The sequence below is a fragment of the Sus scrofa genome, chromosome 16 (genome assembly GCF_000003025.6).
Source record: "Sus scrofa isolate TJ Tabasco breed Duroc chromosome 16, Sscrofa11.1, whole genome shotgun sequence".
Lineage (NCBI taxonomy): Eukaryota > Metazoa > Chordata > Mammalia > Artiodactyla > Suidae > Sus > Sus scrofa.
In genome coordinates, this window is record NC_010458.4 from 54,275,897 (window position 1) to 54,303,481 (window position 27,585).

At 37.3% G+C, this 27,585-nt stretch overlaps 1 protein-coding gene across 4 annotated transcripts; it reads right to left on the minus strand.

The window, feature by feature from the left end:
• SPDL1 (spindle apparatus coiled-coil protein 1) lies at nucleotides 1,047-27,569 on the minus strand. Of its 4 annotated transcripts, none has more exons than XM_003134063.5 (12): nucleotides 27,416-27,569; nucleotides 22,617-22,792; nucleotides 21,460-21,636; nucleotides 16,320-16,514; nucleotides 15,338-15,487; nucleotides 15,143-15,241; nucleotides 14,955-15,065; nucleotides 12,544-12,684; nucleotides 8,012-8,115; nucleotides 7,359-7,546; nucleotides 4,400-4,742; nucleotides 1,047-1,725 (listed from the first exon to the last, which is right to left on the minus strand). In XM_003134063.5, exons 2-12 carry the CDS (start codon nucleotides 22,776-22,778, stop codon nucleotides 1,578-1,580), a joined length of 1,818 nt encoding a protein of 605 aa, XP_003134111.2. In that variant the 5' UTR covers nucleotides 22,779-22,792; nucleotides 27,416-27,569; the 3' UTR covers nucleotides 1,047-1,577. The 4 variants fall into 4 exon arrangements, with proteins under 4 accessions (XP_003134111.2, XP_005672609.1, XP_020932473.1 ...); XM_005672552.3 differs by having other exon boundaries at nucleotides 27,428-27,512; XM_021076814.1 differs by lacking the exon at nucleotides 1,047-1,725 and having other exon boundaries at nucleotides 4,026-4,742.

Sequence of the window (27,585 nt, forward strand, 5' to 3'; positions counted from 1 at the left end):
ATAACCTTTTTAAGTCCCTAATTTCCTTACCTGAAAATAAAGATCAGCAAGGTATAATACCTAGCTCACAGAGATGCTGGGAGGGTTAAATGTCATAATACATGAAAGGGCTCAAAAGAGTGCTTGGCACATTAGATTTATTCAAATGTTAGATATAACTATTATAAGTAGTAATGCCACCACTATCACTGCTAATCTATGTAGGTCTATTAAACTGTGAGCTCTGAAGGCTTATTTTGCACCACTAGCAACAAACTCATGATAAAAACTCAATATTGGAAGGAATTGATCTATATTCTATATGTGCAAGGAATATGGTCATTCATTTGTTATTACCTTCAGGTTAAAGTTATTTGTTCTCTAGTGCTTTAGCTACTTTTTATAAGAGATACTATTTACTATAAAATTTCTAATTTCCTTAGAGTATGCTTTCTGTAGCAAATTACAGAGTTTAAAAGTTTAACCAATACTGTGGTTAAGTATATCAACTTGGCTGACTTAAGAAACCTAGATATGTGGTCAAAGATCATTCCAGATGTTTCTGTAAGTGTTTTTGGGTGAGATTAACATTTACATCTGTTAACTTTGGGCAAAGAAGATTTCCCTTCAGAATGTGAGTGGGCCTGGGCATGCAGTTAGTTGAAGCCCTGGATAAAACAAGACTGAGCTCCCCGAAGCTAGGGAAACCTCTGTAGCACATAGCTTTTGGACTTGAACGCTGACATCAGTTTTCTTTTGGTCAATAGCCTGCCAGCCCACTCTGTAGATTTTGGACTGGTCAGCCTCCATATTCATTTAAGGCAATTCCTTAAAATAAATTTCTTTTCTCCCTCTCTCTACTAATACACCCATTTAATGTAAACATGAAATTAAGTTATAGACCAGGCTATAATCATTTAAAGGAAAAAAGTCTTTCTTTGGAAGACCTGAAATATATATATTAGATGTGTATGTACCAGGTAATTAAGAATCCCTGAAGTTTCTTTTTCTTCCTGTAAGCCCTTTGATAATATCCTACTATCTCTACAGAGTACAAAAAAGGGGGATAAATTATGGCAGTTTTATTTTAAATTTCAAATTATTTTTGAGACAAAATTTAAATCATGTATATGAATACAGAGGTAAACACATGTGCTTTAAACACTGACAAAACCTAATTACAATATAATTTATTTTTAAACCAAGTTTTCTATTTTTACAACATAGGGAAAAACATCCATAAAAATGCACATAGGAAAATATAATAATTAATGTGTTCTCTTTTCAATGGCTCTGAAGGTTGTGTTAATATCATTTATAAAATATATATATATAACGCAACAAATAGATTTATAATAACACTTAACTTCAGTTATTAGTTCATTCACTGTGATTCATAAGAGCTCCATGTACGGTCATCATTTAAGGAACTCTAGAATCATGACCAAATTTTGAACATTTGGTCAAAGAAGCATGAAAATGTCAGTTCCTGACACAGTGAATATACAAGGTGGTATACTTCAGATAAACACAATCTTAACTAAGCTCCAGGGCAATCTTTTGGGCAAGTGTACCTTACTTTCCTTAAAGAAAAGTCTTTACTGCTGAGGGCACTGGGTCTCTGGAGTGGATTTGGAGGACACATATACAATAGGGTGTGATTTCTTACAAGTTGCCTTTTCCAATTTGCTTGCAGTTTCTTTCCCTTCTTTAACTTCTGTTTGAAGGCTTGATTCAGCAGCTAACCTACAGGCATTAAAGCATCCACTTTGAATTCAAATGTGGTTAGGAAAAATTAAAGAAGAAACAATCCTCTAGTCTAATGGACCTCTTAGTGAGATAACAGTGACTTTTTTCTTAGGTATGTAAGGAAAAAAATAGTTGACTCCAATACCATTAAAAAAAACTTAAGTCGCTGCATCCCTAAAAGAACCTTTTTATATCAATTCACTTAATTTTTCAACTGTCTAAAGAAATATGGTAAAAAGTCATGGCAAAGCCTAAATTAAAGAATTAAAGTATAATGAGGGTGTCTATCATGAGAAACACACCTAACAAAAAAATTAAATGCTACAGCACTATTTTAATGTCAGCATGACTTACAAAAGGCAAATGCAAGATAAAAATTAGTAAGGAATCCTAGACTACATGAATAGATGTCTATTTATCGCATTAAAAAAAACTCAAGTTGAATTTCAACTGATAAAATAATAATTTAAAAAAATTAATAGTAAAGAGATACTTTAAATGAACCATTAAGATATTTTATAGCAAGAGCATCAATTAAATTTATAAAGCATATAATAGTGAAGTTCCCAATAAAACCCATATTTATTATTACAATATTATCATAGGATTGTGTGTCTAAATTAATCATGCAGAGCAAAAGGTTGGAAACATCTGAAGTTAGCAGATGGACTCACACACACAAAAAACAAACATTTTGTTATTTTATTTTTAACTAGCAAGACAAAAAAATTCCCATGTGCTACTTGAGTCAAACAAGTAGCTAAATACATTTGCTAATTTTTATCAAGCAAAAAAGCAGAAAGAGAAAGGAAGACAACACAGATAGCAAGATTTGCACTGATCAATTCTGGAAATCCACCTCCAGAAATATACAACGGTCAAGCACACTTACACAATGAATCACATATATACAAGCATAACCTGTTGAATTCAATTCAGAACTACTCGAAACCATGTGTGTCAGATATCATTCATTTAAAGTTAATTTCCTTGAGAATTTCAAATTTTTATTTTATGTCACTGGTAGGCTATATTATATTAAAAATTCAAGAAATTGACTACTAAATTACTCCTATTAATAATAATAGCTGCTAACATTGTTGAAGTGCTTTCACTGTTGCATACTACATTTAGTGGCACTGAAGACCTGAGGAGAAGTCCAATAAAACATACAAGAAAGCCCTTTTACATAAGGTGGGCCTTGTCTCACTATTTCAACTCCAATGCATATTATAAAATGTCTTATTCTGTACCCCTCCATCTAAGATTTATAAAATGTCTTATTCTGTACCCCTCTACCTAAGACTGATGTAGCCCTAGCAGCACCTTAAAGATCTCCTTTCATAGTGGACAATCCATAGCTAACTATTTTCACAGCGATACGTTTAATTTTTTAAATTTCTATTTTAATTACATCTATCATTCCATTGCATAAAGACATCCTTCATTTTTTTGTCATCTTTTTTTTAACCTTCTCCATTTTCCTCATTCACTTTTTTGCCCACTCTTGGTCCTGCTAAACATATCCAGAATGTGTTTCTTACTCCACCCTAACCTCAGCCATTGTACCTACCTTTCCCTTCCACTCACTTTCTCTCACCTTCTGTTCTCTATTATTTTAACTTTTTCTTAAAGGGTAAGGCCCTTAAAACATTAGTTCCTACAGACACACATGTCTGACACTTCCTCTTTTAGTCACAGATTCAAATATGCAGAAACTAGAGGCTTTAAAGTTTGGATGTAAACTGAAAATGAATTACTTTTTGAAAATTTTTTTTATTGAAGTATAGTTGATTTACAATGGGGTCCAACTGTACAGCATAGGGAACTGTGTGTGACTGGGTCACTTTGCTGCACAACAGAGATTAAAGAAACATTGAAAATGAATTACTTCTGATATTTAAAAATGTCAAATCAGGTATTAAAGCCCATTCTTAAAGGCTTAGGATAAACAATTTTGAAAGCCATAAAAAATGTCACCTAAAAATTTTATGGAAGGCTGAAACTTCTCAGACTAATGGAAAACCCTTGTAGGAGGTAAGCTAATTTTTCTTTCAAGCTCTTCTTGAACCAGAAAAAAAAATAACTGTGGAGTTCCCGTCATGGTGCAGCAGAAACGAATCCGACTAGGAACTGTGAGGTTGTGGGTTCAAGCCCTGGCCTTGCTCAGTGGGTTAAGGATCCGGCATTGCCATGAGTTGTGGTGTAGGTCGCAGACTAGGCTCGAATCTAGCGTTGCTGTGGCTCTGGTGTAGGCTGGCGGCTATAGCTTTGATTAGACCCCTAGCCTGGGAACCTCCACATGTGGTGGCTGAGGCCCTAAAAAGGACAAAAAGACAAAAAAAAAGAAAGAAAAAAAGAAAAAAAACCCTGTATATTTATTCAAACCAACAAAACATTCAGAGATGTACTATACTGTGTTATTTCTGCTTCCTGACACAGAAAAGTGTTACTTAAAAATAACTCCCTCATTCAGGAGTCCTTTCCCTTTACAATCATTTTAGTTTTTCTTAATGTTTTAGCAAATCGGAAGGCAGGCAGATGAAATCGGGGAATTATACTACATGCAATACTAAGAAAATAGATAAAGAAACAGATAGCACAGTTCATGCAGCGATAGAGAAGAGATGGAGAGGTCTGCTCGCTGCCTTGAAGGAAAGAGGACACTGACCTGGGAGAGTTAGGGATGTTTCCACTTCTTTCACTTAGGGCTTCAGAGTCATTTGAAACTCCTATAAGTTTCACACATTTCTTTTCCTTCTTTGGTTGAATATCCATGGGAAGATTTTTGTGAGGAGAGAGAATGACTCCTGATGTGCTTATAGAAACTGTCTTTTCTAACTGCGAGCTGTTATCTTCTAAACTGTTAGGACAGGCCGGTGCCTCCTCTTTCTGAGGTGATAATCTATAAACGCCTTCCCCAACAGCACTGTTGGCACAAGCATCCTTAGGGGTGGTTATATCCACAGGCAGCACCTCACGCCTCTTTTTGAGGACAGGTACTTCAGTTCTCTCTGAGAATAAAAACAATCAGAATCAGATCTAGTCAATAAATCAAAGACACAACATGAAGGCAGAACTAGTTATATATTTTTTTTCACTTTTTCCATTTCCATTCCTTTAAAATCCATTCATTTCTTTACTGAAATACATCATCTTTAATCCTTTTTTGCAATGGATTCCATTAACTATATCTTTTCAAGGTCATCTGGCTATAAATCTTCCTTGGGAACTCAATCTATTTGGCTCTAGGAATGAACACTTAAATATTCTCTTCTAGTGTTATGATAAAAGTTACACGGGGCTTCACAAGATCTTAGCGTGGAAATTAGAAAGGACATAGTGGTTAAGAGTGAAGGAATCCATCATTCCATTCCTATGCAGGTCCATATACAGCCACTGAATTAATTGTTCTGATATCTTTTGCATATCCCCAGACTAATGTGTCTTTCATTTCATTTTCAAAATCAAAATATTAGTGAAGTTGGAGAAACCATGGCTGAAAGTGAGGTCTGTGTTCCTGCCCTACACTATTGTTATTCAATCATTTTCTCTTTCTCTTGCACTGCTCCTTTGAAACCCACACCACTGAGATTTACCATACTTTCTCCCGTTGGCTGTGTTCAGTTCAGCAGACCTTTGAAATTCATAATTGGTCATTCTTAATCAGGACAGGGATGGAGTTCCTGTGGTGGCACAGCGGAAACAGATCCAACTAGGAACCATGAAGTTGAGGGTTCGATCCCTGGCCTCGCTTAGTGAGTTGGGGATCTGGCATTGCCATGAGCTAAGGTTTACCACGAGCTAAGGTTTAGGCCACAGATGTGGCTCAGATCTGGTGTTGCTGTGGCCAGCAGCTACAGCTCCGATTCGACCCCTAGCCTGGAAAGTTCCATGTGCTGTGGGTGCATCCCTAAAAAGAAAACACAACAAACAAAAAAATCAGGACAGGGAGGAGGAAAAGGATGGGAAAAAGAGAGGCTTTTTTAGACTTTAAAAAAACGTTAGATTTTCTTTGTGGTTGCCAAGGTGTGGGGGGAGTGGGATCACTAGGGAATTTGGGATTGATAGATGCAAACTATTGCCTTTGGAATGGATAGGCAATGCACTGGAAATTATCTAATCACTTATGATGGAGCATGATAAGTGAGAAAAAGAATATATCCATGTATGTGTAACTGGGTCACCTTGCTGTACAGTAGAAAATTGACAGAACACTGTAAACTAGGTATAATGGAAAAAATAAAAATTATATATATATTAAAAAAAAAACCCTTAGAATCACTGACCTCCCCACTATTGTTAAGAATCATTCCATAGTCACTGAAATAATAATGGAGGGAGCTGTAGGCATGTGAACAGTGTAGGGGCAAAAACTCACTGAAAAATCTATAAGCTAAAACAAGTCACAATGCTTTTGGGGGGGTCTATTACACCCTTTTATTTTTGGCCTTTTATTTATTTATTTATTTTATTTTATTTTTTTGTCTTTTTGCTATTTCTTGGGCCGCTCCCGCGGCAGGTAGAGATTCCCAGACTAGGGTTCCAATCGGAGCTGTAGCCACCGGCCTACACAGGGCCACAGCAACGCGGGATCCGAGCCGCGTCTGCAACCTACACAACAGCTCACAGCAACGCCGGATCGTTAACCCACTGAGCAAGGGCAGGGACTGAATCCGCAACCTCATGGTTCCTAGTCGGATTCATTAACCACTGCGCCACGACGGGAACTCCAGCCTTTTATTTTTTTAAATAAACATACTGTAAAATCACTTTTTTTTTTTTGGACTGTGCCTGTGGCATGTGGAAGTTCCTAGGCCAGGGACTGAATCTGTGCCACAGAAGTAACTGGAGCTGCAGCAGTCACAATGCCGGATCCTTAACCTGGCTGCACCACAAGAGAACTCCCCAAAATCATTTCTTTAAAATGTATAATATGCAGCACCTATATGGTTAGGTTATAGTGATTTGACTTGACAGTTGTCTTCTATTATCTGTCCTGCTATTCCTTAGTAATAGAATCCCCAAGATTTAGTTGGGAGCATGGACCCTAAGAATCAAGACCGAATGAATTTCTCTGCTTTTCCTGCAGGCGGGTAAGACCATATGACTAAATTCTGCTCAAGCAGATACATGTTGATGAACAATGCAAACTCAGCCTAGATCCTGACACTGACCAGTCCCAAAAGGCCTCCTCCAGACTTTAATAAGGGAGAGAATGTCTATCTTGCTTAAATCTCCATTATTATAAGATTTCCCTAGACAACAGTATTAACTAATATAGCTCCCAAATATTAGTTGCTTTGACAAAACCGAACTCTTTTACAGAAGAGGTTTAACAGAAGAGGCTGCAATCTTAAATGGAAAAGTCTCAAAGGTCAAGGTTGTGCTATACAGTATCCAACAAGAATACCCATTATATTCATGCATATCTAGTACCCAGTTCTCTCTGAATTTTCCTACTCGTTTTGTAGCAAAAAAAAAAAAAAAAAAAAATTGTTTTATTAAATATAGATACATAGCTACAAATTAGTTTATAATGCAATTTGCATAGAGCTAGAACAAGAAAAAACTGGTAGTTCTCAGAGCTTCTCATGATATAAAAGACAAAATATATGACACATACACACCTTCAGGTTCATACTTCAATTTTAACTCATCTAGTTTAGCTCTCAGTTTCATATTTTCACTCTGGGAAAGCTGGAGGCACCTTTCATTTGAAAAAAGTTTTCGCTCAATATCCAGAGCCCTCTGGCTCTCTAATAATGCTTTCATTCGCTGGATGGACAATTCACCTTTAGTGTTTTCATTTTCTTTGCTATATTAATAATAAAAAAAGAGAGAGAACCAAGGAATATTAAAATAACACATGAAATAAATAAGTGTAGTTGTTAATGTAAATTTATATTTGAACTCAGTAAAAAAAGATTCTTTTCATATTTATGAATTTATAAATTCCTTTAAGTTTTAAACTAATGATATTTATTCTTAAAAAATTTAGATTATAAGATTTTCTACATTAAAGTTTTTTTCACTTTCCAATCTACAAAGCTAAACACAGAGAATTAAAAACATTTAATTATTCATTGAAAGTATTTTTCTTCAGTAACCAGCACTAATTATATTTTGAATAAATCTCATTTGCTGCACAGAGGTATTTTTGCTGCCTTTCTTTTCTGGAATTTTCTTTTGGCCATTTTAAAACAAAAATTTGTAGTCATTGCTCCTACTTCTTTTAAGCAAGTCAAAAGAATCTCTGTCTTCCTCAGCACCCAACACTTACTTTAAGTTGTCAAGCTTTATCTGAAGTAAATCTGTGTAATAGGTGTCATCTTTCAGGGCGACAGAGTTGGCTGAAGGCTTAGATTCCATACCTTCATATAAACTCTAAAGGAAACAATTCTTATTACTTAAAATAAATAACAAATTAGGTTAGTATAACAGTCATGTAACAGTCACTGTGCTCTGAATTATCCATTTAATTCATTTACCTTCTGAAGAGGTGTAAGAATGAGAATTCCTCTCTTACAGATGAGGGAACCTGCTCAAGATACTACACGCAAGTAAAATGAAGGTATATCTGTCTCCAAGGCCTATGCTTCTAACCACACTGGTACCCTCTAGTTTCTCTCTCCTGGCTTTTAAAATGGAAGAAATAAATATTCACCAGGTTTAATTCTAGCTTTTATGACAAAGCCACAAATTATAAAAATAAGAAAAAGAGGGGGGATCCTTACAGTTATGTTGGTGTCCACTCCTCTGAGACTCTGATGGAATCTCTATACTAGTTCTTTAAGGAAAAAAATGTAAATCTGACAATTTCAGAGATTGCAGGTAATAGCTCCTAATTTAAAGCCATAAGTTTCAGGCTACAGTGCCATGTCCACTGTAGCCACATGCACCTACCAATTTAATCAAAATTGCAGTAGTTTCAACAGTTCTTGGAAGAGAAAGTTACATAAACTTAAATGCCACAATTTAGAATGCTTAAGAGGTTATTAATGCTTACACAATTTGTCATTTGTAAACTTTAGTGAGAAGTTATCTGTGCTCCCTAAGTTAATTTATAAATTTAATGTAATTCTAATAAAAATACCAACATGCTTTTTTTCTGGAGCCAGGTAAGATGTTCATAGGGAAAAACAAACATGTAATAGCCAGGAAAATGCTGACAAAGAAAAGCTATGGTGGAAGAATAACCCTACCAGACAGAACGTAATATAAGACCTCTCGAATCAAAAGTGTGGTACTGATGTGCAGGTAAGTAGACCAATGGAATAGAATGGAAAATCCAGAAACGGACTCAATGGAAATTTGATAATATGATAAAAGTGTCATATTAAATCACTGTGACCAAGATGGACTTTTAAATAAATGATGCTAGGACAACTGGCTATCTCTTTGGAAAAGATAAACTTAGCTTTATACCTTACACTACACATAATAAGCTTCAACAGAGATCTGATCTCTAAATGTAAAAAGAGAAATCACTGAAAAGTAGTAGAAAATATGGGTTAATTCCTCTATACACACATGAAAACAAATAACTTATAAAAACATGCTTAAACTCATTGATTATTACAGAAAAAAAAATTTAAACCACCCTGAGATACCATTTCTCATCTTTCAATCTGGCAAAAATTTAAAATGACAACACATTCAATTAGTGAGGGGATGGAGAAAAAGCACTATGATACAGCAGGAATGTAAACTGGTACAAGCCAGGTGGAGGAGTTTGGGAATATCTAACAAAACTACATATGCATTTCCTTGTGACCCAGCAATCGCACTGTAGGAATTATCCTTGATGATACATCTACAACAATAAGGAAATGAACATGTCTGCAAAACTGTGCTTTGTAGCACTGTATATAATTGTAAAATATTGGAAATAGTCTAAGTACCCAGACACAGTAGAAGGTATAAGAATCTGTACAATGGGGAGTTCTTGTTGTGGCACAGTGGAAACGTATCAGACTAGGAACCATGAGGTTGCGGGTTTGATCCCTGGCCTCGCTCATTGGGTTAAGGATCCGGTGTTGCCGTGAGATGTGGTGTAGTTCAAAGACACGGCTCAGATCCGGTGTTGCTGTAACTCTGGCGTAGGCCGGCGGCTACAGCTCCGATTCAGCCCCAGCCTGGCAACCTCCATGTGCCACAGATGGGCCCTAGAAAGCAAAAAAAAAAACCTAAAAAAAAAAAAAAAAAAAAAAAGAATCTATACAATGGGCTTCTTTCTCTGTTGCTCTTAATAAGAATGAGGAAGATCTCTCTAAACTGAGATGAAGTGATTTCCAGATTAAAGTTAAATGATAAAAAAGGAAAGTTATTTGTGTTATGATACACTGTCAAGAAAAGGGAGAAAATAAAGCCTACATAAACCTGCTTTTTTGCAAAACAAAACAACCAAGCAAGCATGAGTAAGCCAGAGACAAATGAAATCTGCTACCTAAAGGAGAGGGGTAGAAACAAGGTAGAAGGGATGGGGGAGACAGATACTTCTCTGAGTATATGGTCTTATAGTTCTGACTTGTAGAACGTATTGCTTCACATGTTGAAAAAAGTAAATTCAACAAGGATGGACAGAGGGCAACAAAATGAAGTAGAAACAGAAACAAACAAACCTAACTGTATTTCAGAGGAATAATATACTCATACCAAGGAGGTAACGGAGGAAGGAAAAAAAACCCAAGGAACTTTTGAGCACAATATTTTGCCATATAACCTCAGACTAAAAACAAAAAGAATTGCAAACAAATCCTGTATTTTAGAGAGTAGAATAACTTCAAAACTATATATATTCTAAGAATAATTAAATAAGCAAATCGATTGAGGGCATTTAGAGCTAAGTTTTTCACTGATGGAAAAATGGGGTAGGCACTGAACCCTGTGGTAATAGACTAAATTAGAGCTACCAGTATAAAATCAAGGTTTTATTGTTTATGTGTATATACATATATATGTATATAGACACATATATAACATATGTATGCAAATACATATACTCCACAAAACTAAATATTCACACAAAATATTCATAAATATGCACACAACATGTATACAAATACACTAAATGCATGCACGCAGACTTCTAGTTCTGTCTGCCAAGAGGGTCTGAAGTGATGACATTCCAGTAGCAATAAACATATCCAGTGCCCAGATCTTACTTTCTAGGTGCCATTCTCCACTTAAAGAAACCTGTGCTCCTTGAAGAAATGTTGATTCCAAGGCTGGGGCAGGTGAGCTAGAAATATATTGTTGTGCCAGAGGAAGGAGGTACTTGTATTGGCCAAATCTGAGACAACTATAATCCACTGTATAAAATAAGAATTCATGAAGCTATAGGATATAAAGGAATGAATAAGTGAAAGAAGTTCTTCTTTCTAATCCTTTTATTATTCTAACTAATAAATGTTGAAGGAATTATGAAATTATCATTTGGCAATCATAGTAATAACTGTTTCAAGCAAGAATCATCAATGGATATCTAAGTATGAGGAGAAATAGATACATACTTGGTTTAAGTATCTCCCCGTAAGATATTTATTAATTACAAAGGGAAAAATTATAACTGTACAGTGGAGAAACCTGGCAGGCATAACCATAACCAAGCAATCAAGGTTATTATCACTAGTTATGGTACAGACATCTCATGTCATCTGATGTGACAAATTGAGTGGGTATTATAATACTTCTGTAGCATTCCTGTCAAAAGTACATAGCCTTGAGTTCCCTGGTGGCACAGCAGGTTAAGGATCTAGCATTATCACTCCAGCAGCTTGAGTTGCTTCTGTGGCATGGGTTTGATACCTGCCCTGGGAACTTCTATATGTGGCCAAAAAAAAAAAAAAAAAAAATGTACACATGGAGAGAAAGAAAATAGTAAAGTAAATGTGGTGAAACTGACAAATGGGAAATTTGGGTGAAGGGTATATAGAAATAATTGTATAACTTTCCTCAATTTGAATTTATTTCAAAAAAACTTTACATAGTTTATTAAAGACTTCTATGAATTTCAGTTGTCACATTCTGTTGAACAATGTGACAAAAATCTTACTGTGCATCCATTAAAAAAATGGAAAGGGAGAGCACAGAAAAATACAATTACTGGTAATACATGACAAGAGGAGCAAATCTCACTGACATAATGGTGAGTAGAAGACAGAAACAAAAGATCATATAATGAATGGTTCCATTTATATGAAGTTTAAGAGTATCTGTACAGGTAAAGCTGACACAAAGTTAGAAGGTGGGAGTACCCACTTAACAGGGACATGGCAGAGCTTTTCTGGAGTTAGAAGAATTCCGTATCATGAGCTGGGTGGTAATGATAAGGGTTATATGTATGTAAAGCTTATTGAGTTGTACACTAAAGATATGGGCACTGAGTTATAATTTATGACAACAAGTATGGGAGGGGTTCTATTAAAAGAAGCAGCAATCAAAAAATACTGAAAAGCAAAAAGAAACTAGAAAAAATTAATTTAAATATTGGTAAATCTGAATGGAAACTATTAAGTTAATTATATATTTATTAAAAAGATCCTACTTGGAGTTCCCACTGTGGCACAGTAGGTTAAGAATCTGACTGATGTGGCTCAGGTGGAGGCATGGGTTTGATTCCTGGCCCAGTGCAGTGAGTTAAAGGACCTGGCATTGCTACAGCTATGGCGTAGGTTGGATTCAATCCCTGGCCCAGGAAACTTCCATATGCTGCTGGTGTGTCCATTAAAAAAAATAAATAAATAATCCCACTCAAGTTAAAGATAGCCAAGCCAAAACTTGGTTGCATTTTTTTAAGGTGCTTACACATACCTTAAATTTCTCCAGATTTCTAATTTCACCTAAGAGATGTTTAATTTCACCATTCTTCTGCTCCAACATGGCAAACAGCCGTTCCTGCTGTTCAAATTCAGTTTGGGACCCTTTCATTTGCAGCAAGGTGGAGATTTGTAACTAGGAGAAAAAAAAAAAAGAAAAAAAATCCCTCCCGCTTAAGATTGAGTGGGGGAGAGGAAGATTCTGATAACCATATTTTCGATACAATTCATATTTTGTACTATATTACTTTGACCTCATTTTATTTGGAAGCTAAACTAATTAACTATTTCTAGTCTAGTAGCGTAAAATTTTGAAAACATTTATATGAATAAATCTAGTCATAGACACAATTCCTTAGTACCTACTTTGACTACTTGTGAGTGATACCTGAAGTCCATAACAGTTATCTGTACTGCTGTGAAACATAACTGAACTGCATGGCTGTGGTCTGGAAGCACATCATTTAAGTGATAAACAAGCCTAGCTGAATGCTGTGCTGTACGCACCATATGCACGCTTATAAAAGGGTCTGATGGGTTATCTCAGAAATTTTAATTCACTTCACTAGTACATAAATGGGAGAAATTATTAAGCTACTCACATTCACAAATGTGAAATTCACAAAGGACAAGAACGGAAAGCAAAGGTAAAAGGCAGTCTAAGGATAGATACTGAGGCAAACTTCAATATTAAGTGTAAATTTATTTTTTAAGAGCAGCAATCAACTTACCTAACTATGACTCCGCCTAAATTTGGAATTGCACAGCAATCAGAAGGAAATTAACTAAATCAATCTAAACCTAGCATTTTCCTTTCTGCCTTTGGAAATTTCTAGAGTTCTAAAACATGCCAGTTTAAATACATTTTTGAATAAAGCAAGCAATGATATGAAGTTGCGGGCATGGTTACAAAGGAAAGAAAGATGACTTTTAACATTTTTAAGGATCCACTTTTTGTTCCTGCTTCAAACTGGAGGTTATGTACATTTAGCCCAAGAAGATTCAGAATGCTATCTTTTGTCTAAAGACAGAGTGGGGTATCATGGGAACATTAAAAAATTAATAATAGTAGCCCAACAATTACAAAAAGGAGAAAAAAGAGCAAATGTGAGAAAATCTACAAAGAAATAATTCCCAGATAGAGGAGTGCTTCAGGAAACCAGACGGCACAGTCAAAATCCTTAGAAATAAGAGCCACAGCTATTTTTTAATGAGTCGCCACTTCCTTATTTGACAAGCTATTTGTGCTTTCATTTAATTAATTCCAGGACAACTCTAAGAGGCAAGTTCTATCATTTCTACTTTACAGATGAGGTGACTGATGCACTGAAAAGTAAAAAATACTTGTCCAAGGTCACAAAGCTAACAAGTGACAGAACTAGGATTCAATCCCAACTTCATCTAATGCTAAAGTTTAATCACTGATCTTTATTTCATTGGTAAATCCCATCATCCTGAATAAGAGGGAGGAAGCCTTCCAAACTTGCAATTACCACCTGAGGAAAGTTAGGCACAACACATCAGGAATCAGGATTCTAAGGGCTGGTACAATACTGGAATCTAATTTCTACATGTTTTTCTGTTACCGACTGCTCGACTAAAATCATGCCCAACAAACCCTTAAAAGTAAAAGGGCTTATAGGCTTGACTTGAGAAACTGCGAGGAAAGGAATCTAAATTTCAGTTTACAAATAAGCCTTTGTGAGAGAACTGAAGAAGGGTAAGAGCGCTAGATTTATTTTTTTTTTTTTTTTTTTTTTTTTTTTTTTTTTTGTCTTTTTTGCTATTCTTTGGGCCGCTTCCGCGGCATATGGAGGTTCCAGGCTAGGGTCGAATCGGAGCTGTAGCCACCGGCCTACGCCAGAGCCACAGCAACGCAGGATCCGAGCCGCGTCTGCAACCTACACCACAGCTCACGGCAACGCCGGATCTTTAACCACTGAGCAAGGCAGGACCGAACCCGCAACCTCATGGTTCCTAGTCGGATTCGTTAACCACTGCGCCACGACGGGAACTCCAAGAGCGCTAGATTTAGCTCAAGTAGGAACCTTAGGACTATCCTCAGAAAAAAACCAGGCCCTAAGAGCAGGAAAGAAAAACTTTTAAATTCTTTTCTCCCACTCCACAAAGAAAGATTTATATCTGTGTGGCAAAGCTAGTGAGTAACAATTAAAAACACAAGTAATCAATGGTGCTAAATAAACTACTACTAAATATATAGGGTTAATTTTTTTAAATAAAATATAAAGGGATCATTTACTCAAAACTTTATTTTCTAAAATCATGCAGTTCTAGAAATAACTATGTAAGTATATTTCTTGAAGGGAAAGATGCTTGCTTTAATATATTTGTACATATAATGCTGATACAAGTAGGTTTAATAAACCTTTGATCATAATCCTCTACCTTCATTCTTTGCATCTGTTCTCTATTAAATGCATTTTGCTTCTTTAGTGACTGATATTTGACTTTCATGCTGATAAGCTGACGTTCCATTGCTGCCCTTCGATCTTCCACCTAGAAAATATTAGCATGTTTAATTATGCTTTATTAAGTGAAATGCCAATTTAAGCAATTGAATATTAGTTAATTACCTCTGCAAACAAAGAGTTGCCTTTACTATTAGGGTCCAAGGCTTGCTGGAGTGCTTGGTCTAACTGCACCTGAAGGTCCTGATTTGCTACTCGAGCTTTCTAAATTCCAAAGAAAACAATTTAGCTAATAGAGATTAGATGAGCAAGAAAACAACTTATACATTGGAAAAGATAATATTACTGTAATCATAATACCTCTAAGGCATTATAGTAAGAAACTGCTTCTTTCTCTCGTTCTTCTTTTTCTTCTTTAAGCCGGTCAACCTGGCGCATTAGATTAGTATTAAGAAGTTCTAGTTGTTCTTGTCTGTACTGTAGTTCATTCACTTCTTCTTTGAGGGTGGTCTATTTAACAGGAATTGAAGTAGAAGAAACTTTTGAATAATCCTTCACTTAGCAGCTGCTCAGTTTATCAGCAATGCTTTATACCCAAAACTGAAACTAAAGAACTAGTCAAGGGTTATAGGGAATATAATAAAATAAATAAAAGTTACTAAATTCTTCAGCAGGGAATCAAATAAAGGGCTCTGGCTTTTTTCTATGAATTTAAGGCTTTAATTTTTAATTAACTTCAGCCTACAGTGAAAAAAACTACATGCATATATACATGTTAACTTCTACGGGACCAACTGTGATATTGGGCTTTTGATACAAACTAGGATCAGAATGAATGTCTAGATTCTTCCAGGGGCTTAATTAATCTAAAAGCAAATTCTGCCTTACATAGTCATGTAATTCAAAGCTTATTATATATAAACTAATCCATCTAAACACTCTGTAAAACATTTTTTAATTAGATCAAAGTTAGGCCAAAAAATACTTCAGCCTTAAAACTAGCTCATAAGGATTAAAAAAACATGAGAGGAGTTCCCGTTGTGGCGCAGTGGTTAACGAATCCGACTAGGAACCATGTGGTTGCGGGTTCGATCCCTGCCCTTGCTCAGTGGGTTAAGGATCTAGCGTTGCCCTGAGCTGTGGTGTAGGTTGCAGACGTGGCTCGGAGCCCGCGTTGCTGTGGCTCTGGCGTAGGCTGGCAGCTACAGCTCCGATTCGACCCCTAGTCTGGGAACCTCCATATGCTGCAGGAGCGGCCCAAGAAATGGCAAAAAGGAGAAAAAAAAAAAATATATAAGGAAAAAAACCGAAATCCCCAAAACACACATGCCGTAAAGATTACCTTCATACTTTCCATTTCGGTCAGCTCAATCTGAAGAGCCAGCATCTCTGAAGACATGCTTTCATGTGCACGTTCAGACAGTATCCGCATTTCCTCTGATTTACAGGAGAGGAGTTCCTTCTGATGATCCACTTTGTGCTTCAGCTGCTTTTCACTAAGCCGAGCTTCATCTAATTCAGCTTTCAGTTTTTCTAACTAATGTAAAAAAAAAAAAAAAAATTCATCATCTTATAATTCTAAAGGTAACAAAGGTCCTCAGAACAGTTGTAGCAAAAACTGCTCTAGTACCTGCAGCAAGACTATTTTGGAAGTCAAGCCGAGCAAAACTATTTAACTACTTTTCTAAAAATGTTTCAAATCTTGGAAAACTAAGAATGTACGTACGCATATCTCATCTTACCATGCTTTAATTCTGCTTCCCAGATAACGGCATAATTTATTTATTTATTTTACAAATGAAAGGTTTGTGGCAGCCTTGAGCCAAGCAAGTGATTTTTTTAAATAGCATTTGTTCACTTCCTGCTTCTGTTCCACATTTTGGTAATAACCACAAACTTTCTAACTTTTTCATTATTATTATATTTGTTATTGGTGATCTCTGATCAGTGGTCTTTGATGTTACTACTGTATTTGTTTGTTTTGGGGTCCCACAAACCACATTCATATAAGAAGGTGAACTTAATAAATGTTGTGTGTGTTCCGACTCTTCCACCAGATGGTCACTACTGTCTCTCTCCCTCTCCTTGGGCCTCCCTATTCTGAGATACAACAATATGAAATTAGGCCAATGATTAACACTACAAAGTCCTCTCAGTGTGGAAGTGAGAGTCCCATATCTTTCACTTTAAATCAAAAACTAGGAATGGTTATGTTTAGTGAGGAAGGCATGTCAAAAGCTGAGACAGGCCAAAAGCAAGGCCTCTTGTGTCAAAAAGCCAAGTAGTGACTGCAAAGGAAAAGTTCCTGAACAAAGTTAAAAGTGCTACTCCAGTGACTGCATGAGAGAAACAAGGATTTATTTAAGGGGCTTGTATAGGAAACATTCCACTACTTAAACAGAATTATTTAAGTTCATTTACTGATGATGTGTTAGGGGGTCTTAGTTTAGCGATCAGCATGACCTCCTTGCTTATAGCACTTAGTGCGCCAGACCTTTTTCAGAAAGACCAGTTCCTTGGCCTGCACTGCGACTATTAAGGATTGCTACTATGGAGAAAGTTTTAGAGGTCTAGACAGAAGATAAACCAGCCACAACACTCCCTTAAGCCAAACCTGATCTAAATTCTCTCCAATTTTATGAAGGCTGAGCGAGGTGAGGAAACTGTGGAAGAAAAATTTGAAGCTAGCGAAGGATGGTTCATAAAGTTTAAGGAAAGAAACCATCTCCATAACATAAAAATGCAAGGTGAAGCAGCAGGTGCTGATGTGGAAGCTGCTGGAAACTATGCAGAAGAGCTAGCTAAGATAATCAGTAAAACCGGTTACACCAAACAACAGATTTTCAGTGTAGACAAAACAGCCTTCCAATGGAAGATGTCATCCAGAACTTTGATAGCTTGAGAGAATTCAGTGCTTCAGAGCTTCAAAGGACAGGTTGACTCTCCCGTTAGGGGCTGTGCAGATGGTGACTTTCCAATGAAGCCAATGCTCACTGACCATTCTGAAAATTCTAGTGCCCTTAAGAATTATATTAAATCTCTTCTGCCTGTGTTCTATAAATGGAACAACAAAGCCTGGCTGATGGCACACAACTTAAAACATGGTTTACTGAATATTTTAAGTTTATAGTTGAGACCTACTGCTCAGGGAAAAAAAAAAAAAAAAAAGATTCCTTTCAAAATATTACTGCTTACTGAAAATGCACTGGGTTACCCAAGAGCTCTGATAGAGATGTACAGTGAGACTGATGATCATGTTGTTTTCATGCTTGCTAACACAACATCTATTCTGCAGTCCATGGATCAAGGAGAAATTTTGATTCTCAATTCTTATTACTTAAATACATATTATAAAGGCTATAGCTCTCCTAGATAGTGATTCCCCTGATAGGTCTGGGCAAAGTCAGTTGAAAACCTGGAGGATTTCCATTCTATATGCCATTAAGAACATCTGTGATTCATGGGAAGAGGTCAACATATCAACATTAACAAGAGTTTGAAAAAAGTTAATTCCAACACTCAAGGATGACTTGGAGGATTTAAGACTTCAGTGAAGGAAGTAACTGCAGTTATAGTAGAAAAAGCAAGAGAACTAGAAGTGGAGCCTGAAGCTATGACTGAAAAGCTACAATCTCACAATGAAACGTTAATGGATGAGGAGCTGCATAGAAACAAGCAAAGAAAGTAGTTCCTAGAAATAGAATTTACCCTTTGTGAAGATGCTGTGAAGATTACTGAAATGACAATAAAGGATTTAGAACATAATATAAACTTAATTGATAAAGTAGGGGCAGGATTTGAGAAGACTGACTTCACTTTTGAAAGAAGTTCTGTGGGTAAAATCTTACCAAACAGTAAAATGTTATCAAACAGTGTTACATGCTACAGAGAAATCATTCATGATAAGGAGATTCAATTGATGTGGTAAGCTTCATTTTTATCTTAAGAAGTTGCCACAGCCACCCTAACCTTTAGCAACCACCACTCTGATCAGCAGCCATCAACATGGGGGCAAAACTCCACCAGAAAAGATTACAACTTACATAAGTCTCAGATAATAGTTAGCATTTTTCAGTAATAAAGTATCTTTTAATTAAGATATATACATTGTTGTTTTCTTTTTAGACCTAAAGCTGTTGCACACTTAGCAGACTACAGTATAGTATAAAGTTCATTTACATTCCTCACATGTAAAACTGGTGATTTGTAGCTACCATCACTGGATTATTATGAGGCTCTCAACTGAGACTCGGTGGGTAAAACATAAACCATGCACAGAATTCACTAAATGGTTTGTTATCAATAAAAGGCTTTTGCTTGATGTCCTGGGTTATCATTATCATCAATACTCAATTATCTTCAGTTGGGTCTCAGTGTTCTTAGAATACATCCTGATATTTGTTTTCTATTTAAAAAATAAGAGGGGGAGTTCCCATCGTGGCGCAGTGGTTAACGAATCCGACTAGGAACCATGAGGTTGCGGGTTCGGTCCTTGGCCTTGCTTGGTGGGTTAATGATCCGGCATTGCCGTGAGCTGTGGTGTAGGTCGCAGACGCGGCTCAGATCCTGCACTGCTGTGGCTCTGGCGTAGGCCGGGGGCTACGGCTCCTATTCGACCCCTAGCCTGGGAACCTCCATATGCCGTGGGAACGGCCCAAAGAAATAGCAAAAAGACAATAAATAAATAAATAAATAAAAATAAAAAATAAGAGCCTTCTAGTTTGATTTCTTTTCCCTTTTCATTTTATTTCATGTGAAATAAAAATTCCAGCTGATTGATCTGTGTTGAAGTGTGGACATCTTCCTGAAAAACTTCACTAACTGATCTCTGACTTATTGTGTGACGAGACAACTGGAGTTTCCTATTTGGCTAAGGCTAGGCATCTCTTTCTTTTTTTGGCCTACCCTTACAAGTAATAAGAGTAGGTCTGGATTCCTGACCACTTTGGCTGCCATGTGAGGAATGAATGGTACGAGAGCAGTGATGGAAGCAGACTTCTTGAATAGTAGGGGGAGATGATGGTGATCTGGACAGTGTAGTAGCAGAGATGGATGGTTTGTAGGTCAACTTCTTAGAACTTGTTGATGGATTAAATGTGAGAAATAAATGAAAGAAAGACAGATAAAACGCCCATGTTTTTGGTACAAGTAATTTGAGAACATCAGTAAGAATGAAGATATTTTTTGAATGATTTATTCTTTACTCCACCAAAAATCCATCTCTATAATTGGCCTTACTTCAGACTCTGAATATTTCCTATACTACTCTTTTTTGTATATGTAATGAAAGCTACTGCTAAAATGAATATAATATCTGGGGGAAAAAAGCATCATTATCAGTCATTTGTATCTCAACTCAGAGTAGTTTCGGACCTCAGAATAGCTTCAGACAAGCTGGATTATTAGAGTGGTATGTAAGATGATTCTAAGTATTACTTGAAAACATATTTTGATAGTTGTTATGTTTGTTTTACTGCATATTAGGAAAAAACATCACCAGTTCAAAATACATACTTTCGTTGATGGCATTACCTAAAATGAGAAAATATTTTAAAAGCGAGTCAGTTTAATGAGAAATTAAGTTACAGCATAAATGATACAGGTATGGAAAAAGTTTCAAAGATGGTATACCAACCACTGAAAACTAAAAAGAGCTTTCGTAGAAAACAGAAAAGTCAGACAGGCTTTGTTAGAGAGGGATCTGCAAAGTATGGCCTCTATACCAAGAGAAGCCATAATCAAATTTCTGAACTTACCAGAAGTAACCTGAAGGTACTGGGAGGATGAGGATGCCAAAGGGAATAGACAATCACGGAACAACAGTTTATTCTCTATTTATGTTTGAAATGGAGCCAGTATAGCAATGCCACTGGACTTAGGCTTTGAAATCACACAGCCTCAGTTCAAACATCGACTGGTAATTTCTAGCTCTATGTCTCGTCCAACTTCATTCAATCTGTTTAAACACTGGTTTTCTCATCTGTTATATGGAGATAATAATGGACCTCCCTTATGGAGTTGTGTAAGAACTGGATCATATGTATTAGTTCATCTTTATAAAAAACTATAAAGTATCGATATTAATGTACATTAATTACAAGAAACTGTTGGTTTCTTTTGTGGAATTACAAAGTGTACCACTAGTTGCAGTGAAGGCTAGGGAACCAGGCTTTCTGAAAAGGGCCTGGCACACTAGGCACTATAACCAAGGAGGTCATGCTAGTCACTAAACTAAAACTCCCTAACAAATATTCAGTAAATAAACATAAATAATTCTATTTAATCAACAGAATGTCCTTTATTCCAGTCTCTTAGATAAATTCTTGTTTCTCTTGTTCCTACTCCCAACATTTAGATAATGGTGCCCTTAATCTCAGCCATTTTAAACAGATGGTACTAAGAAAATCTCCCATCACCTAAAGTTTGCAAATCATTTCATGAGCATAAAATATTTTTGTTCTAAAATACAGTAATGTCCAAACCTTATTTTTTAGTTCATTCACTTCTTGTCCATGGCTTCTGCTCAGTTGTTCTTCTAATTTCTCCAGGTGCATTTTTTGTTGCTGTTTAATAGCTTCACATTCAGAGCTCAAACTTTCTAACATTCGACTCTTGAGCTCAACTTCTCTCTGAAGAGTATATTTTTCTTGTTCATAATTCTGAAAACAGATTCAATTTTAATTCAATTACATAAAAATAACTTAGAGCCATCACATATAAGCAGTTTTCACTTTCAACTGAATCACTCCCATTTCACACATTTGTTGCTTTCTAAGTAAAAACCACATATTAAATCTGGAATAACTGTAGCGAGTATCAGTATTTAAAAAACACTGAGAGGTATTTTGAGACTACATTAAAGTTCGTGCTAGGGATATGGTAATTGCATCTATGTCCTGTCAAGGAAATAAAAAAGTTCTCTATGGCTGTGAACAAGTCCAGTAATGCCTGCTAGGGGAAAAAAAATGAATACCACTTAAGTTATCCTAGTGAGAATTATTTCATTTAATAATGATATGCTCTACTTGTAATTCTTGAGTAAAATGAGGAAGTAATGGACAAGGTATAAAGAGAAATACTAAATTATCTTTTATAATGTTGTCATCTGAAAATGTTCATAAATGACTACTCGAATGAATACAGTGCTAAGGCAAAAGTAGATTTAAGAGGGTTTTTGCTTAATGTCAGCAAAGTTTAAAGTTAAAAAGGGCAGAGAACATCAGAAATTCATTTAGGTGTTCCCATTGTGGTGCAGCGGAAATGAATCCGACTAGGAACCATGAGGATGGGGGTTCGATCCCTGGCCTCACTCAGTGGGTTAAGGATCCAGCGTTGCCATGAGCTATGGTGTAGGTCGAAGACACGGCTCAGATCCCACATTGCTGTGGCTGTGGTGTAGGCCGGCAACTGTAGCTCCAATTTGACCCCTAGCCCAGGAACCTCTGTATGCCGCAAATGCGGCCCTAAAAAAGCAAAAAAAAAGAAAAAAGAATTTCACTGAGTTCATTTCCCTTTAATGGGGATAGGTAGGAATTAAACCTAGAATCTTCAAAAAAGAAAAACAACATTAATAATTGCTAGAATACAAATCTTCAATAGCTAAGCACATCCTTGTAAACAGAGGAGTCTCGTGTCGTACCTCAGTCATGGTCATCATTTCATTACGACATTTATCCAGCTGATTCTGCAGTTCATTCTGGCTCTCCACCAGTTGTAAACCATACTGCGCAGCTTTTAGTCGCTCTTCTTCGACCTCTTTGAGTTTGCATCGAAGATCTGCTATTATATCTGCCTCCATCATTTTTTTCCTATGTACTGTAAATAGAGATAGAAGTACTTACTCTTAAACAAAGACCTCCATATCAATAATAAAAGATGTATGTATATGTCTATGTGTGTATTGTATATGTATATATTTAATATTACTGCCCTATAAAAACAAAATATCAAAGATTTTCTTCCTGACTTTTAAATGGTCAAATCTGTTCTAAGAGCAAGGTCTGACTTTTGTTACTTCATCTGAGACCAAATCAAATAGAGTAAAAAGAAATGAATACATTTAATTTTGCTTCTAAGAAATGCAATATTAGGAAATCGTTGTTGTTGTGTGCTAAGGTTCCTTAAATGCTAAGGTTTGTTGGTCTCATAATTATTATCACTATACAGTAACCAAGTAAAGAGAACAATAAAATAAATCAAGAAAATGTATAGTAGCATTAACTGCTACTTAAATTATAAAAAGGTGGCTTTGAATAAGATTCAGAAGGTAGCACGTCAGTAATTTTTCGCAACAGTGTTAACTTCCTGAACACATTAAATGGGCTTTATTGAAAACAGATTCACTAGCATATTCCCAGTTATTCATAAGAAGGCATGTAAAACAGAAGCCATGTTCAGAGTAAGTAAAGAACATTGCTCTCATTCTAGATTTTCAAGCCAGGACTTAGAACATTACATGTAGAAACAGTTCACTTTAATTCAGTGTCACTCATCAAACTTTCCAAACTGGTTTCAGCCTCTCAGGCCAGACTTAAACTCGGTTGTACACTTGAAGAGCAACAGGCCATTATTAAGGTATTCTCCCATGTCTGCAGTCAATACAGTCATCATTCAACAAATATTTCTTGAAAATGCCTCAGGTGCTGGCTCCATTTTGGGCACTTCAGATACTTCAGCAGTCAAATGGACCCCAAAAAAGGGCTCTTCATGAAACTTAACTTCCAACAGGAGAAGACAAGCAATAATAATATAATAATTAAATGCATTAGAAAGTGGAAATGGAAAAAAAAAATAGAACAGTATAAGTGAACACAGAAACAGTAGGATATTGTAACTGGGGTGAAATTTAAAATGTGTTGAGTGGGGAGCTCCTCAGGTGACTTTTGAGCAAAACCTTGCAGAGGGTAAGAAAACTGGCCACATACTATTTAGGGAAAGCATGTTTCAGGCAGATGGGTAGCACTATGTGAATGGAAGCCCAAGGAATGAACAAGATATAGGTTAAAAGAAATAACAGAGGAGAATAGGGAGATTGGGCCATTGTAAATAAAGACTTTGGCTTCTACACTAGGTAAAATGGGGAGTCACTGCAAAGGTGCACTTGAAAGGATCATTTTGGCTGATATGCTGAACAGTTTGGAGAGAAAGAGATTGGAAGCAGAAATATCAGGTGAGGAGTTTCCATCATGGTTCCAACCAGGAACCATGAGGTTGTGGGTTTGATCCCTGGCCTCGCTCAGTGGGTTAAGGATCCAGTGTTGCCGTGAGCTGTGGTGTAGGTTGCAGACACGGCTTGGATCCCTAGTGGCTGTGGCTGTAGCCAGCAGCTACAGCTCCGACTCAACCCCTAGCCTGGGAACCTCCATATGCCACGGGTATGGCCCTAAAAAGACAAAAAAAAAAAAAAAAAAAAAAAAAAAAAGAAATATCGGGTGGGATGATCACTCGCTAGAGTAGCTGCCACAGGAGGTGATGAAAAATGGTCAGATTTTGCATAAATTTTGAAGGTAAAGCCAATGATTTTTTTCTGACAAATGTAATGTGGGATGTGTGAAAGAGAATTCAAAACTGCCTCCAAAGCTTCTGGCTGAGCAACTAGTAGAATAGATTTCCATCAACAGAGGCATCAAAAACTGTGAGTAAAGACTATTTGGGAAGAAAATCAGGAGTTAAAGTTTTAAAATATGAACTACATCAAGTAAGCAGTTGGCTATAAGAATAGGAGAAGGGGTCTAGGCTGGAGATAGAAATTTGGGAGTTATTAGCATAAATCCTTGAGCCTTGTTATCACCAAAGTATGAGCATAATTGAAAAGAAGACACAGAATTGAACCTGTCATGAGGTGGGAAAGAAAACAGTCAAGTCCACTCAAGCGTGACTAGTGAGGTAGGAGGAAAATGAAGAGCATGTGCTGTCCTAGAAGTCAACAAAAAAAAATGCGTTAAGGAGAGAGAATTGATCAACGGCACCAGATGCTATGTCAAATAAGGTGAGAACTGAGAACTGGCCACTGGATTTGAATTCAGGGAGGTCAATTAGGAGGTGACCCTGAGAGCAGTTGTGATGGGGAGATGTGGACAAAAGCCTGACTGGAATAAACTGGAGAGAGAACAGTGGAACAGCAGACAGCAGGCCCAGTTTTGCTACAAAGAAGAACAGATGAATGGGGGTCAAGCTGGAGAGGAAGTAGGGTCAAATCTGGGTTTTTTATAAGATGAAAAAATTTTTAAGAAAAAATATATTTTTAAAATTTATTTATTTTGTCTTTTTAGGGCCACACCTGCGGCATATGGTGTTTCCCAGGCTAGGGGTCCAATTGGAGCTGTAGCCGCTGGCCTACACCACAGCCACAGTAATGCCAGATCTGAGCCGCATCTGCGACTTACACCAGAGCTCATGGCAATGCCAGATCCTTCACCCCACTGAGCGAGGCCAGGAATCGAACCTGCAACCTCATGCTTCCTAGTTGGGTTTGTTTCTGCTGCGCCATGACGGGAACTCCAGAAAAAAATTTTTTTTTTTTTTTTTTTTTTGCTATTTCTTGGGCCATTCCTGCAGCATATGGAGGTTCCCAGGCTAGGGGTCCAATCAGAGCTGTAGCCGCCGGCCTACGCCAGAGCCACAGCAACGCGGGATCTGAGCCGCGTCTGCATTCTACACCACAGCTCACGGCCATGCCGGATCGTTAACCCACTGAGCAAGGGCAGGGACTGAACCCTTTAACTGAGAATGAAGATGAAGAAGGAAATACAGTTTTAGAGAGGGAAAAAAAAGTTATCCTATATTATCCAGGGCTGAGACGCCAGACCTTTCCAAAGCTTGTACATGAAGGGGCCAGCCACTAACTGTTGCACTGTTAATAAAAATTCATATTTGCTAAGGATTTACCATTTGCCAGGCAGAGTGCTTCAAATGCACTACCACATTCAATTCTCAATAGACCTAAGTACTACTGTCAACATTTATCAAAGAAAAAATGGAGCTGGCCTCAAGACAGCCCAGCCAGCAATGTCCAAGGCAGCCAAAAAATTACCTCTCATTCATTCAAAAGACTTAGGGGAATTCCTATTATGTGTCAGGTATTGTACTGCTGCTGAGGACACAATGTGATCCCCAAACTATACAATATCCCTGGCTTCTTGGATCTTGGTCTATTAAGTGGAAAGGCTTTAAATCAGATAACTGAAATATAAAGTTACAAGTGTGATAAGTGCAAGAGGGAGAGATATATGGTGCTATCTGAGCCTGTAACACAAGGGAGCTGTCTTAATCTGGTAGTGGAGTGAGGGCAAGGTAGCGGGGGAGTATGAACAGGACAGACTTCCCTGAGGAAGTGACTTTTCAACAGTTATAATGGATGAGTAAGAGTTAACCTATCAGCCTGCAGAGAAAGGTAGCCAGGGTTGAATAAGAACTACAGCTAATGTGTGTCAGACATTGTGCTTGGTGCTCTGCATACATCATCTTATGCAATTCCCTCAACAACCCTATGAAATGAAAGGTTCCCCCCACCCTGTTATATATATGCAAACTAAGGCACATAAAGGTTAAGAAACTTGCATAGGGTTATCAGGTGGTAAGTGGCTAAGTGAGAGGGGAACCAGAATTTAGTTCCAAAGCCTGGTGCTTGGAACTGCTTTTCTGTTCTGCCTCTCAGAAACATAGCATGTACAAAGCACTTAAGAGACAGGGAGCTTAGGGATTCCAGCTGCCTGAGTTCTTACTCCACCTGCACTACCCACTGGCTGCATCAACTTTAATAACTTATGTATGTTTTCTTCCATTACCCATAAAGCAATGACAATGACACCTATCTAGATATAGGGTTTTGGAGAAGATTAAACCAGCTAAAGGGTGAACAAGCAAGTAGGGCAGAATGGACAGCTCTATGAAGCAACGCTGTCGAAAAAGTATATTGCGAACAAAATAGGTGATTTTTAATTTTCAAGGGGCCACATTAAAAAAATAGCAAATTAACTGGTGAAATTCACTTTAATGTTATTTAATCCAATATATCTAAAATGCCATGTCAACATGTAGTTATTATAAAGACTATTAATGAGATTACTTTTTGGTGTAGTCTTCAAAATCCAGTATGTATTTTACATTTATAGCATTTCTGGATTCAGACTGCCACATGTGGCTAGTGGCTATCACACTGGACAGCGCAGACCTAGTGTTCGTTATTTTCCGGAGGCAGCGGGCTGGGCTTTCTGTATTTCTGCGCAATCTCCCGGGCGGGGGGTCGAGGCGGCCCACCGGAAGACTGAGACCGGCTGGAAATCTGATTTCTAGGAACTGAGTTCCGCTGAAAGAGCTGGTCCAGCTAAAAGGCTGGGCGGAGACCCAGGCCCCAGGTTTCCTAAGGCCCTGCTCTCCCCTCCTTACGCCGCTCCCCAGTTTCCCTCTTCACCCTCCCTCCAAGCCGCTTGCCCATACCTTTCTCCTCACCCCTTTCCTCTGCTGCTGCAACTCGCGGCACTCAGGTTCGGAAGTTTACTCCACCGCGAAGCAGACACACCAGCCCATTCACTGCAGGAGCTCTCGGTAAGCGCCAGGGCTTTTTGAATGCGGTTCCCGCGAGAACTCACACGTCTCGCGAGACTTTC

Bases quoted from the DNA above. Each gene is read 5' to 3' on its own strand.
- SPDL1 (XM_021076814.1), bottom strand. From the start codon at position 22,778: ATGATGGAGGCAGATATAATAGCAGATCTTCGATGCAAACTCAAAGAG. The intron at 21,637-22,616 runs GTACGACACGAG...ATCTGTTTTCAG, and splicing joins AAATGATGACCATGACTGAG to AATTATGAACAAGAAAAATA. The intron at 15,242-15,337 runs GTATTATGATTA...TTTGGAATTTAG, and splicing joins CTTACTATAATGCCTTAGAG to AAAGCTCGAGTAGCAAATCA.